Source organism: Microcaecilia unicolor, chromosome 8 (assembly GCF_901765095.1).
Source record: "Microcaecilia unicolor chromosome 8, aMicUni1.1, whole genome shotgun sequence".
NCBI lineage: Eukaryota > Metazoa > Chordata > Amphibia > Gymnophiona > Siphonopidae > Microcaecilia > Microcaecilia unicolor.
This window is the reverse complement of record NC_044038.1, coordinates 243,769,025-243,783,400: the sequence shown is the minus strand read 5'-3', so window position 1 is coordinate 243,783,400 and position 14,376 is coordinate 243,769,025. Positions and strand designations below refer to the sequence as shown.

Here is a 14,376-nt window from a genome sequence, read left to right as displayed (position 1 = left end):
GTTCTTGCTGTAGGTCAGAGAGCTAGTTTGAAGTACTGGTACGACAAGGAATGGTTACGTCATGGCTGCATGCATGGCTTGGCATTTTTGGAAGACAATTATTCGCACCAGAACGCCAAAAAGATTGTAACCACTCACCAGCTACTGGGTGATGTACAGAGAGTGATCGAAGTGCTGCATGGCCTACAGCTCAAGATGAAAATTTTACAGTAAGCTGGAGTTCTCAAAGATATTCAGTAGGTGCAGCCGGCCAAGTATTTTCAACTGATCAGCTTCTAAAAGTTAGTTAAGCCTATTGTGCTGCAGACTGAGGTTTCCTGCTACTCTGGTCCATATTGTTCCAGGCTGCTGAGGTTATTTTGAGCCCTGTGATCCACTAATCAATCTAGAAATCAATCTATGGGCTGTGGCTGGAAGACATAAGTTATTCATTATTTTTGGCAGGTGTCAGTCACAGATCAATCCTTCATATGTTACTACTACTACTACTACTTAACATTTCTGGAGCGCTACTAGGGTTACGCAGCGCTGTACAATTTAACAAAGAGAGACAGTCCCTGCTCAAAGAGCTTACAATCTAATAGACAAGTGAACGGTCGGTCCGATAGGGGCAGTCAAATTGGGGCAGTCTGGATTCACTGAACGGTAAGGGTTAAGCTTTTATTATCTGTATTGATATAAACTTTGAGGTTTGATGAAAAGCTTAGTGGGTGGGGGTTCTTCATGGATGTCCCTTGTAGCAGGGAATAACACATTCTCTCCAAAAAATAAACAAGAATTTATGTTTTCCATCCATTGTCTCCCAAGTACAATCTAGTGATTGTTCATGTGGTCTGGTTTCACATGTCTAGGGTTTTTTCTTTTTTTTAAGAGTCTGCCTTGGCTTCTGGAAATTGTATTGCTCTCCACCAATGTAGCATTTTTCTTATCACTGTACATTATCAAAAGCTTTGGAATGCAGGGTCTAGAATTGGTACTTTTTGTCATAAAAGTGGAGTATGCAGGTCTCTGCAATTTGCAACTTCATCCGTCTCAAGTTCTGAGCTTCCAGACATGGCTTCCAAGTCTTCAGTATAACAATTTGCAGTCAGATTTTCCATCTTCATCCAGTAAAGGGATAGAAAGTAAACTATAGAAGAATGTTATACAAAAGTTTTCCTAACTACCCTAACTGCTACCTGTGCAAGTTGGAGTATAAAGCTATATTAATGGGTATGCCTTTGTTTTCTCCGTTTGTTGTGTGTCGTTTGTGTTTTGTTTGTGTGGTGTTGGCTGTCTTTGCGACTGTGACCAGCAGAATAGAGAAGAGGGGAGAGGTGGTTTGAATGGAGCAAATCCTTAACTGCTGGGCATCAAGTGTAATTATTTCTCTGTTACAGAAGTTGGAACTGCTTCTCCCATACAAATGCTTTTGGGGCCTTTTGTTTGTTTGTTTAGAGGGAGGGGTATTTCTCTTGGAATCCCTAGTCTAATTTGGCTCATTTTTTAACTCCTCCTCCTACTACTACTATTTAGCATTTCTATAGTGCTACAAGGCGTACGCAGCACTGCACATAGAAGAAAGACAGTTCCTGCTCAAAGAGCTTACAATCTAATAGAAAAGAAATAAAGTAAGCAAATGAAATCAATTAATGTGTACAGGAAGGAGGAGAGGAGGGTAGGTGGAGGCGAGTGGTTGCAAGTGGTTACGAGTCAAAAGCAATGTTAAAGAGGTGGGCTTTCAGTCTAGATTTAAAGGTGGCCAAGGATGGGGCAAGACGTAGGGGCTCAGGAAGTTTATTCCCTGTGTCGTCACTGGGTTTTCCCTGCAACAGATTTGTTCCCGTTCTATTAAATTTTCAGTTGCTTTGCCCATAGACAGAAAAACGTAGTCTGAAAAGAGCCTCACAGTAACAGAAGCATCAAATACTATATATTGAGTTTTCTGTCTTATTTATTCTTCTAAAGGTAAACATCATGCATGGCGGCATTAAATCTAATACCAGTAACGTATATTTCAAAGTAAGATGGCTAGTTCTTAGCACAGATCTGAGATTTTGTTTGCTTTTTTTCCTTTATTCAGTTGGGACATTTTTAATTGACCAGTGTCTTAAAGAAGTGAGTGCTTAAGGTGCATGTTGGTGACAGAATTTGATACTCCTTAGCTTAAGATGCTAAAGATTGGTTTCTAATTTTAATGAGTTAAATCGATCTAAATCATTTCCTTGCGTTAACTTCCCACAGATGTAAGGAACATCCGGATTTGAAGCTTTGGTGCCAGCCTTGGAAGCATCTTACAGGGGATGAAAAGACACATGTCAAGCATAACCTTCCTGTCCAGGAGAAATGTTGCAGAGAGGAGGTGGCCAGTTATCGGACTTTCAATGGAGGGTTAGCAAAGCCTTCAGTTGTTGCTTCTCTGGAGGAGTCCTACATCACCAGCGAACATTGTTACCAGAAACCTCGGGCCTATTACCCAGCTGTGGAGCAGAGGCTGGTGGTGGAGACCAGGACTGCTGCTGTGACCGATAGGGTGAACAGGATAAGGGAAAACAGAGATGAGGCAATGGAAAGATTTTGCTGGGAGTTGGACAGAGATGTGAGCTGGATAGAGTGTGAACCAAAGCAGAAATACTGCAAGGTATGTAGTGCCAAGTAGGAGGAATAAGGAAAAGGGTAAGAACTGGTGATGGATGGTCTGTCATATGTAGAAAACGTGACTTTATTTCTGGAGATTATTACTTCTACCACTGCTGTTGTATTTCTGTAGTGCTGAAGTACTGTACATATATACATGAGAGAGAGAGTCCTTACGTCCTGGAGCAGAGAATTAGAGGTTAAAAACAACATGGATATGAACAGGACAAGAAAGGGTTAAGATTTTAAAAACACAGTTTTGAAGAGGTGGGCTTTGAATAGGAATAGAGAAGATGTACCAACTTAGGAAGATTATTCTGAGCACACAGTGGGAAAACAGAATCCAGAGTTGGCATAAGAGTGACTGACTTGATGAGCAGTGTTCATGGAGACATATATGGAGAGGTAAGAGAGTTGTGATCATGAACTGCAGAATGAGAAGTTTCCTCAGCAGCCCTCCAGACCGGTCAAGACGCTTGGGTTATGTACGCCTACCAGCAGAGGGAGACTGAGAACACTAACTTTAAACTGTGTACATCTAACCTGTGCCTAGCCATCTATAAGTATTTTCTCAGTCTCAGCAGAGGGCAGACGCGCAGCCTGTGCAGCTTGTCTGATCTGGGGGGATTTAGATTCTTGTTGAGAGATTAGTTTGGTTTTTGTTTTCCCTAGAGAACAGTAGTCAATCCCTGTGCCTGGAATTCTGTGGTGTGCGAGGGGTTGGTGGGTCCGGTGGGGCTCACCATTGTCCCCTTTGGGGTGTCACACCCGGGTGGCCGGGTCCCTCCCCCTGACTGGCTCTCCCTTTTGTGAGCACTTTGTGCCTCGGCTGCAGTGTTAATCCTGCAGCCATTAGCATGTTCAGAAAAAGATTTTGGAGATGTTATACAGAAAGAAATGACAGGTTTAAGCAGTGTGTTGGATATGTATAGAGATAGAGAGAGGAGTCAAAGGTAACCCCAAGATTATGAGCTGAGTACAGTTAGCCATTGATCAGAAATCTAAACCACAGCCAGCGTGTAGGGTAAGAGAAGGAAAGGGATTTTTCGATTCAGCTCTTGTCTTTTTCAGTTATAGCTCAAGGCTACTTACATTGAGATAGAGTAGGTACAGGTTCAGTGATTTTTCTAAGATCACAGGGAGCCGCAGTGGGATTGGAACTGAATTTCTGTGGATCTCAGCCTTAACCATTAGGGTACTCCTCAGCTCACACATAAACTTTGGAATGTATTTTTGATCATCTTATCTTGAGATTGCATTTTTAGACCAACTGTATTATAAACTTATAATTGTGTGTGTTCATGAGAACCTCTACCATCTCTTGACTTATATTTTTGATTTATTGCCTGCCTATAATGAATCGATCTGTAAGGTACAGAGCTGATTTTGGAACACCTTAATTAGTATATTAGAGGAATACTCATTGCAGCCTTGACTTTGACTTAACTATCAGTGCAGTACAGAGGTACCAACACATGAGAAACTCACACTAAGCGGCAGTTTCCTTGTGTTTGTCAGGTAAGAGAATGTGTGAAGAAAGCCCCCTCAGAAAATGCCCTGGAGATGAAGTTGCTGGAGTGCAGTGACGGGATCTTGAAGTCGCAACTAAACTTGCTGACACATGTAGAGTTCCTACAGGATGAGGTCACGCACAGAATGGATTTCATTGAGAAGGAGCTGGATGGTAATAGATGATGGTCAATAACTTTATTCCCTTGCTATATCACTATAAGACAGTAGAAACCAGTCTACACTCCCCTACCCACCCCCTCCCAAAGACTTTCTGGTTTTCTTGCTATTCCTACTGGCTATTGATGAAATGTGAAGACACAGTGTACTCAGATATCTCACTATATTACTTTAGTTTCATATTTATTTGGGTAGGAAGGGCAGAGGCCTGTTGGAGAATGCAGGGCTAGTGTGGCAAATTAACATGTTTTTTTAACCTGTAGTGGCATTATATGGTGTATAACTGCCCAGGGAAATGGGCATCTCCCAAGCAATGATTGAGTGGGATATAAGAGACCAAGTAGAAGGAAGGGCTAGTGATTCTTCTCTATTAATCATGGGAGATGCCTGCTCTGGTGTGATTAGCATAAAATGTAAAAGATTCTGTTAAGTAGTTTATCTGAGTACACGCAAGAAAATATTTATTCCTTAGCGTCCCTCCGGACCGGACCAGGATTGGACTGTTGGGTTGTGCCCGCCTACCACTACTACTACTACTACTACTTAACATTTCTAGAGCGCTACTAGGGTTACGCAGCGCTGTACAATTTAACAAAGAGAGACAGTCCCTGCTCAAAGAGCTTACAATCTAATAGACAAGTGAACGGTCGGTCCGATAGGGGCAGTCAAATTGGGGCAGTCTGGATTCACTGAACGGTAAGGGTTAGGTGCCGAACAGGTGGTGGTCCGGTCCGGAGGGACTAAAGGAAAGCAAATTAGCAGGTAAGATCTAATTTCTCCTTTCCTCAGCGTCTGCTCCAGACTATTCCCCACGAGTGGGTATATGCTCTCCTACCAGCAGATGGGGAGACTGAGAACTAACGGATCTCAACGTACATAACCCAGTGCAGGCCCAAAGTCCCTCGGTATTTCTCAGTCTTCTCAGCAGTTGGTAAGTAGGTGCCTCTGCGGACTCGGTTCTTCTTTTCCTTGATCTAAAAAAAAGAAGAGAAAGAAATCATCAAACATATAAATGGCAAGTGACCGTACTCACTTGCAAATGCGCACTACAGTCCAAACGCTGAGAGTGCAAGCCACGCCTCCATGGGCGTGGAAATCAGAGGAGGAGGAAGTAGGAAGGGAAGGAGGGGCGGAACTCAGGGAAACACACAAAGCCGCACAAGGATACCGTCGCTACCACTCCCCCCCCCCCCCCCCCCCCAGAGTCGCCGCTGCCCCCACTCCACCCGGCCCGGAACCTCTCTTTGCTATTGAACTTACAGTGCCGAAACCGCAGCAGCTCAGCTCCCGTCTGCCTTCCTTCCCTGCCTGTGTCCCGCCCTCGCCGACGTTACGTCACACGAGGGTGAGACACAGGCAGGGAAGGAAGGCCGACAGGAGCTGATCTGCATGTTGCGGTTTCGGCGCTGTAAGTTCTGTGGCGAAGAGAGGGCCCTGCCCGGGTGGAGGGGGGCGGCTGCGGCGACTCCGGGGGTGGGAGAGCGGTATCGGCGACCTCAGGGGGGGGAGGGAAGAGCAGGAGAAATGCTGGATATGGGAGGTCACAGAAGGAGGGGGGCCTTGGAGCTGGCTAGGAGGGAGGGACAGAGGGGGGCATTGGAGCTGGGAGGGAGGGACGGAGGGGGGCAGTGGAGCTGGGAGGGAGGAGGAGGGGCCTTCAAACTGGGAGGGACGGAGGGGGGCCTTGGAGCTGGGAGGGAGGGACAGAGGGCCTTGCAGCTGGCAGGGAAGGAGGGAGGATGCTGGACATGGGAGGTCAGAAGGAGGGGGGCCTGGGAGCTGGGTGGGATGGACAGAAGGGGGCCTTTGAGCTGGATGGGAGGGACGGAGGGGGGCCTTGCAGCTGGCAGGGAAGGAGGGGAGGGCAAGGGGGCCTTGCAGCAGTGAGGGAAGGGGGGAGGGGGCCTTGGAAAAAACACATCCCAATACTCGCCCGTTTTGACGGGCTTAACGGCTAGTAATTAACTAAATTGAGCTTTCCGAGCTTGTTGGGAACAAAAGATTTTGGAGCAGTACCTTCAAATTTGTTTCTGAGCTCCTTTCTTTAAAAAAAAAAAAAAAAGAAGCAAGAGAGAGGGTCCAGGCTCATATTGAAAAAAAGAAAAGAAAAGACAACCCCTTGAGCTGCTGCATATTTGGGGGGGGGCTTTGAGGACAGCTTCTTGGCACTACTGATTGGCTGCCTGTTTGGGGCTCCTTTTGGGATCTTTCAGCCCTGGGGATGCAAACTCCATGGTGTAGGTTCCTCTCCCCTCTTTCCCCCTCCTTGATGGCTTGGTCACTGTGTGCCTGGGCCCCCCCTCCCTTCTACCAGAGAGGGGTTCTTTCAGGCATCCTGGGATGGAAATGGAGCAACTGAGAAACCACTAACTTAAAAAAAAAAAAAATAGCACGAAGGTACTCCTTGTTTTCTGTTCCTCTCCTGCTCAGCCTCCCGCTTGTAGTTGCAGTCTGTTTCCAGGTTCGGGGGGGCGGGGAAGCTTTGGGATTTGGTTTCCCGCGCACAACGGCATGGCTGAAATGGTTGGCAAAACTGAAGAACAAGGCACACTCGGGCACGAGGTTCCTGCCAAGGCCATGCCCATGACTCCCGCCGTTTTCAGCAGGGTTGTTTTGCAGGGTCTTCTCACAGTTGGTTTTAGTCCCGGTCGCCCTCGTTTCCGCCCTTTCAGGGAGGTCGATGTGTGGGAGGGTGGAGCTCGGGGCTTGTCTGGACGGGACAGTGGTCACAACGGATACCAGTCTCTGTGGTTGGGGAGCTTACTGGGTCAGGTGACATAGGGGAGGAGGCTCAGTGGCCCATCAGTCGACTGGAGATGACAGCAATTCGCTTGACACTCCTACATTTCCAGCCAGTTCTCCAGTACAAGGCTGCTCGGGTGTTCTCTGACAATACCACGGCGATGGAGTATGTCAACCATCAGGGGGGACCAAGAGTCACTTGCTGGCTCTGGAGACAGCGGAGCTCATGGCTTGGGCAGAGCAGAATTTAGCCCACCTGTCCACATCTCATGGTGGGCGTGTCCATTGTGACCACAGATTTCCTCAGCTAGAATCTCCTGGATCTGGGGGAGTGGACCCTCTTGGACTAGGCCTTTCAGGTGATTAGTTCTTCATTGGGGCTTGCCAGATCTGATAACGATGGCCAAGAACACCAAGGCGCCGAGGTTTTTCAGTCGCTGGAGGGAACCCATATCAGAGGGCCCACTCTCTACAGTGGCTGCACCGGGGGCTTCTGTGACACTTAATAGGTCTTATCGTTCAGAAGATCACGTCTCACAGGTCGTCCTAGCAGCACTGGATTGGCCTCGACGACTGTGGTACGGTGATCTGGTTCAGCTGTTGAAGAAAGGATATTTTCCTGCTGTCATTTCCACCTCCCTGGCCTATGTTCAGGTGTAGCACATTTTTGAAGATTGGTGTGCTGACCCGAGGGTTCCCTTTGGTACTCTCCTATTCTAGACAATTTGCAGTTTTTGCAGGATGTTTGCTGAAAAGTTTATCCCTTTATTCTCTGAAAGTGCAGGTCGCGGCGCTTTCTGTTTTTTTCGGGGTCCTCTTTGATCCGTGGTCCCTCCTTGGGATTTGAGCTTGGTGCTGTTGGCCCTGGTTCAGGCTCCCTTTGAGCCTCTACAGTCAGTGACATTAAAGGACCTTTCTCTTGGTGGCGTTTTTGGTGGCAATCACGTCAGCTTGGAGGATTTCAGAGCTGCGGGCTCTTTCTGGCTGAGAGCCTTTTCTACTCTTCCTGGAGGAGCGCGTGGTCCTGCGCCCAGTTCCTTCCTTCCTGTCAATGGTCCTGTCTCCATTTGAACCAGTCCATCTCCTTGCCGGTGTTCCACCAACAGAATTCAGGAGATGCCCTCTCCTTTTAGATGTCTGCAGGGCTCTTCATTGCTATTTGTGCAGTTTTGCAACTCGGCCCTTTGCAGGACCTCGGAAGGTAATGCGGTGTCCAAAGCTATATCACCCACTGGATCAAGGAAGCCACTACTTTGGCATGCCTGCTCGCCGGTAGGCTGGTTGCCCCAGTGCTGCAGTCGCATTCCACCCGAGCTCAGTCAGCTTCGTAGGCATTCTTTGGTTCACCATTGCGGACGTGAGCAGAGCGGTGATGTGGGTGTTAATGCTTTCCATTGTGAAACATTACCGCCTTGATGTTTTCACCAGACGAGAGACAGTGTTTGGGGAGTCTATGCTGTCCAGGGGGTTGGCTGGGTCTCATCCATATTAAGTACTGCTTTGGTACTTCCCACTTGTGGGGAATGGCCTGGAGCAAACGCTGAGAAAGGAGAAATTAGGTCTTGCCTGCTAATTTTCTTTCCTCTAGTCGCTCCCTCCAGACCATTCCTAATCCCTCCCCCCACCCCCCAATCGGTCTACTCTGTATCTGTCATTGACTCCCATGGCCATGGGGGCCTGAGCTGGAGGGGTTCAGGTGTTGAGTCAGTCAAATGAATGTGACTGGTTTGTGTTGTCTTTTTTTTTTTTTTTCAGAGTACATAGACTCTGCTGATGAACGCAGCAAGCCATTCCTGTTCTTTTGGTTGTTCCCTTCTCCCCTGTGGTGTGTTGTCAGGGGGCTGTTGTACTTGGTTTCACTGGCCTTTTGGTTTACCTTCCCGTCTTAGCTTTACTGAGGGACCTTGGGTCTGCACAGGGTTATGTATGTTGAGATCTCCGTCTCCCCATCTGCTGGTAGGAGGGCATATAACCACTCGTGGGGAATGGTCTGGAGCGACTAGAAAGAAAATTAGCAGGTAAGACCTAATTTTTCCTTATTTACCCGTATTTGCTTTTCTGTGTCTCAGTTTTATAGAAAGGCAGGATATACAGGACTTAAACTTCATTAATCCATCAAAAATGAAAACAGACATTTGCATTCTAATATTAATTTTACAAATGGGCCTCAATAGGTATTTTGCATCTGATATTGTGGGGAGTTATATCAGGTGTAACTGGCAAATGGTTATTACACTCACTGGATGAAGATCTTAAAATCTAAGGGAAGGTAAAATAAATACATATACATACTGTAAATCCTCACGTCATCTTTTTTTTTTTTTTTTTGTTACGTTTGTACCCACTTTGCCTTGAAGATTCCTTTCCAACATTTTAGGCTGCTTAAAAGACCTGTTTGTTTCTTAGAGGCCATTGGTGATTGTGGAATCATGATAGTTACCTGGAGTAAGGTGATATCTATCTGTTTAGGACAGGAGGTTTGAATGGATATTTGTGTCTGATTGATTGAATGCCTTTTTTTGGGTGCTAGAATCTGTGTGTCTGGACCTGAAAATTATGCTTTCCGGTCTTTTCTAATTTTTCATTTGATTATTTTTTGGGGGGAGGGGGGGACTGTACATATATCCTCCTAGTCCTCTTATAAGAACAACTATTCTGAAACTCGAAAAATATCGGGGAAACCATGAATCTCATAACCTTCTGTTGACTGAGGAAGTTCCCATTTCTGTTTGAGCTAACCGTCAGAAGTTCTGTGAGATTGGAGTATTTTCCAACACTGATCATGTAAGAGCAGGGAACATTGTTACATTCCAACATCAAGTCCCCTAGCCCTCATAGCTTGGATTTGGAGAAGTTGACATATTGGGGGCTGGGGGGAGGAATATCCTGAAAACCTGTCTGGCTAGGTATATCCTCAAGATTAGGTTGAGAGAGCCTGCTCTAAGAGGATACAGATTAAATTGAGGGCAGACCCATAGATCCTTTTACTTGTCCTACACAAAACCTGCCTGTGTCAGAAGGTTAGAGCTTATCATGTAGAAGTAAAACCTGCCTCTGTAAAGCGTTTAGTTCACTTTGTACAGGGTTTGCTTTTATTGACGTCTCCCAACAAGCTTCTTGCTGTGTGTCATGAGACCTCAATTCTGATGAAACTTCCATTTGAGGCACTGACTCAGTGGCAATCCTAGCCGGCATGACACCCAGGGCGGATCGCCGATGCGCCCCCCCCCCCCCCCCCCCGGGGTGCATGCTGCTGGGGGGGGGGGGGTGCCGTGGCGCACGCCTCTCAGCTGAGTTCGCTAACTTCGCTGCAGCTCCCTCTGCCCCAGCCGGAACAGGAAGTAACCTGTTCCGGGGCAGAGGGAGCTGCAGCGAAGTTAGCGAACTCAGCTGACAGGCGCGCACTGTGGAAACCCCCCCCCCCCCCCCAGCGGCGTGCACCCGGGGCGGACTGCCCCCACCGCCCCCCCTCCCCCTTGGTATGCCACTGCACTGACTACCCCGCCCTTTGAAGTACCTGCCAGTGGAAGGTCTTATTTTTGATGGAGGTTATTTCAGCCCTTGTGCCTCCTGATCCACCTTACACAATTTTTTAATAAAAGTGGTTCTGAGCACCCACTCAAAGTTCCTTCCCAAGATTGTGTCGGGCTTCCATTTTAATCAGCCAATACGCCTTCCACCTTTTTTTCCCCCCAAAATCATGAAGTGTAAACGTAGGAACATTTGCTTCCCTGTTTAGACCTCATGGCCACAAAGGCGTAGTTTGGGCTGCTAGAGAGCCTTGGTCTTTTATCTAGCGTGGACTAAAACCCGTAGAAAGTCTACCCAACTTATCGTTTCTTTTGACCCTAACAAAATGGGGGCTGCCATCAGAAAACGCACACTTTCCATTTGGCCAACAGACTACATTTCCTTCACTTATACCTAGGTTGGGGTGACTGTAGAGGGTGATGTCATGGTTGATAATGTCAAAAGTTATGGGGCGCATCAGTAGTTCACTTACAATCAGCCTCCATTTAATTCAGCTCACAGAGCGCACCTACCATCTTGCCGGGTACTTGTGACCTGGATTGGCCACTGTTGGAAACAGGATGCTGGGCTTGATGGACCTTCGGTCTTTCCCAGTATAGCAATACTTATGTACTTATACTGAGCAGGGCCATACCACAGTCACCCAGTCTGTAAGAGGAATATGTTAGATCATTAATATGCACTGGGTTTTTTTTTTTTTTTTGCTTAACTGCCAGCCTTCTGATCCCAGGATCTCGTGTGCATGTTTCCTTCCAAATTAAACTTGGATAACAGCAAAAAATTTGCAAATAAGGCAGAGATCAGCCCTCCTGATGGCAGCTTGTTTAAGGAAGACACTTGTTCCCATTCCTCCTCTGTCCTTTCATCCAACCCTGTCCTTCCTAAATAGATTTTAGCCTGGTATACTGTATCCCAGTCATGGTTGTCAGCGGACCACTGCCTCTGTGATGATTACTAAATCCAAGTCAGCCGCTTCAATCGTTTCCCATATTATAGATATTAGTAGCTTTCCAGGTGTTGCCACTTTCCCAGTTCTATACAAATCCCTGAGGGTCCTACCCTCAGACTTGGTCACTGTCCCCTCACAGTCTCTTTGAGGTGGGAGGCGGGACTGGTGGTTGGGAGGCGGGAATAGTGCTGGGCAGACTTATGCGGTCTGTGCCAGAGCTGGGGGGGGGGGGGGGGGGCGGAGATAGTACTGGGCGGAGTTATACGGTCTGTGCCCTGAAAAAGGCAGGTACAAATCAAGGTAAGGTATACACATATGAGTTTATCTTGTTGGGCAGACTGGATGGACCGTGCAGGTCTTTTTCTGCCGTCATCTACTATGTTACTATAAGAGGCATATTTTCAAAGCACTTAGCCTTCCAAAGTTCCATAGAAACCTATGGAACTTTGGAAGGCTAAGTGCTTTGAAAATATGCCTCTATGTTACTTTTTCCATGTACATCAAGAAATCCATCCTTGCAATACCCACCCACCTTTCACGAGTTGCCCTGTAAGAGCCCTGGGATCCACTGAGGTGCTGAAAGTTGTAAGTGGAGGCTCTTTCAAGTTCTAGATCTAGGGAACGTTTTCCTGCACCGGTCTCCAGTCCACTCTTAGGAGGACTTCAGTCCCTGGATAATACCCGTTACAGGTAAGTAACGCTCTACATTTACTTATTGAATGATGTGTCATGGGAGCAGACATTTTAGCTCCTCCTCATTTACATGTCAAAAAATGTAAACTTTTAAAATGAAATGTTGTCGTATAAAAGTATGAGCTCTACCAAGAAAGCATATCCTTTTAGAAAGGCTTTTTAGGAGCAAATAATCATTTCAGTGAGCCAGGCCCTGATTGGGTTGACGTTGGAGAAACAGTTGCCAGTACTGATACTGTCACCTCTTATCTCCTGTCCTTGCAGTCTTGGAGAGCTTTTTGGATTACACAGGCGAACTGGAACCCCCCGAGCCACTGGCAAGGCTCCCACAGCTGAAACGTCGCATCAGACAGCTGCTGATGGACTTGGGCAAGGTACAACAACTGACATTGCACTGTTCAACATACGAACACTGTCACGTATGATGAGACAATAGAGGAGCAGCTGACATGCTGACGGCACATCACAGCTGGACTTCAGGAATGGTCTGCTGACAGTTCAATAAGCAAAGCAGCCTGGATGGAGAAGCAAAGGATCAGTTGTGGCTGGCACATTCCAGTTTCAAATGACATATAAATTACACTATTATTTTTATTTTTCTTAATTAAAACTGACAAGGTTGTGCCAACGAAGAGAGCAGATTTGTAAAAGCCAAACGGTTTTATTTTATTTTATTTGTTCAACAGTGGTCATAAATAGCATTTCCCACTATTCCGATGACTTGTGTGCCCGCTTACATCATGTTTTTTTCTTCTTGTTGAGTTTTTGCCTAGCGCGCTGTTTTAATCAATCTGAGATACAGTGAAATCACTAAAGCATAGTGAATGAGTTGTCCAGTTTCAAATGTGAACACTTGAAAGAGTGTTTGTGAATATTGCAGTCTCAAAAGCATCTCAGGTCATGGTTAACACTCCTCATTTTTCCTAGCTAAACACGTGTTACTAAGATACAGTTTATTTACAACCTGCTACTTTTGCAGACATAACTAGACTCTGCCTCCAGGGTTAATGCAAACCGTATTCAGTTTGGTGTTCTGAAGCCTGAAAATTGTGTAAAAGTGATGACGATAAAATATGAAGAACTATAGCAATGCTGATTGTGTAAACATAAAACTTCATGAATTTAACAATCTGCTAGGTAGTTGAACACTGTAATCCCTCGTATTGCAAGAGCATCTGAATACAGCAGGCCCAGTTCCTATGCTTAGTTTGAAAAAAATCTGTGTTTCTATGAAATTTAAGGGTGATAATCAAGAGATATAAATTGTACAGAACATTTAGGATTTGGTTTTGTTTACATTAAAATCACTCCATTATGCTTAAAAAAAAAAGCTAGGAAAGAAACCCACTTGCTGGTTCCAGAAAATACTAGCTCCACTTACTCTTTGCTTTTATTTTGAGTGTAAAACCCATTCATAGGTTTGGAAGAGATGTGCCAGTAGCCTTTTAATTAGTCATATTTTGTCTCTGGCTTAACTTAATAAAATAAAACCAAAGAGATTCAGTGAACCTAGTCTGCTAGAGTACCACATCTTTCCTCTCGTAGCTGTTGGGCTTCCTTTTAGGTTTTTGCTAATGTGCAGCCGCGTTCCTACACCAGGGAGAGAAAGCAGAAAACCTCAGGAGCAAAAGCTCTGGGATGACATTTAAACTAGTCTAGTGAAAGAATTGGAACATGAAACTGCAAAATCGCGTCTTTATCAGCAAGTTAATCAAATGTATATTCAGCTGTAGAGGGTTTCAGTGTCTTTTGTGAGAAACAAAGCCCTAATTTGTAATTCATTTACCAAAAATGATCAAATACCATCTGTAAAACACGATAGAGGTAGTTTTTATAACACTCTTGGCTAGCTTTGAATTTTTGTAATGATTGTACACATGCCATTAGAGTATCTCTAATGTCCCTTGTATATGCTGACCATACCAAAAGCAGTTTATAGGATGCATTTGTGCACCGAGACAGCCGATCAGATTTGTTTTAATATAAAATTAAAAGGAAAATAAAGCATAAATTAGGAACATACCTCTGAAAGCAGATGAAATACTGGTTCTCTTTAAGACCTTTATACAGTTAGAAGCAGAAGGATATATGGATTCATTAGGTAATTTCTGACCATTCAGGGATCAATATTCACCATGGTTTAAGTAGGCTTTTGA

At 45.7% G+C, this 14,376-nt stretch overlaps 1 protein-coding gene across 5 annotated transcripts in view; it reads left to right on the top strand.

The window, feature by feature from the left end:
* Positions 1-13,555, top strand: part of PHF20 (PHD finger protein 20) — an 88,418-nt gene extending 74,863 nt beyond the window's left edge. For 3 of the 5 annotated variants that reach the window (XM_030211562.1, XM_030211561.1, XM_030211564.1), the window contains 4 exons: positions 14-209; positions 2,224-2,620; positions 4,135-4,300; positions 12,485-13,555. In XM_030211562.1, coding sequence (XP_030067422.1) covers positions 14-209; positions 2,224-2,620; positions 4,135-4,300; positions 12,485-12,645 — 920 coding nt within the window. In that variant the 3' untranslated portion in view covers positions 12,646-13,555. Of the gene's footprint in view, positions 1-13; positions 237-2,223; positions 2,621-4,134; positions 4,314-12,484 lie in introns of those variants that run through there. The other 2 variants (XM_030211563.1, XM_030211565.1) reach the window with 2 other exon arrangements.
* Positions 13,556-14,376: the final 821 nt, after the last annotated feature.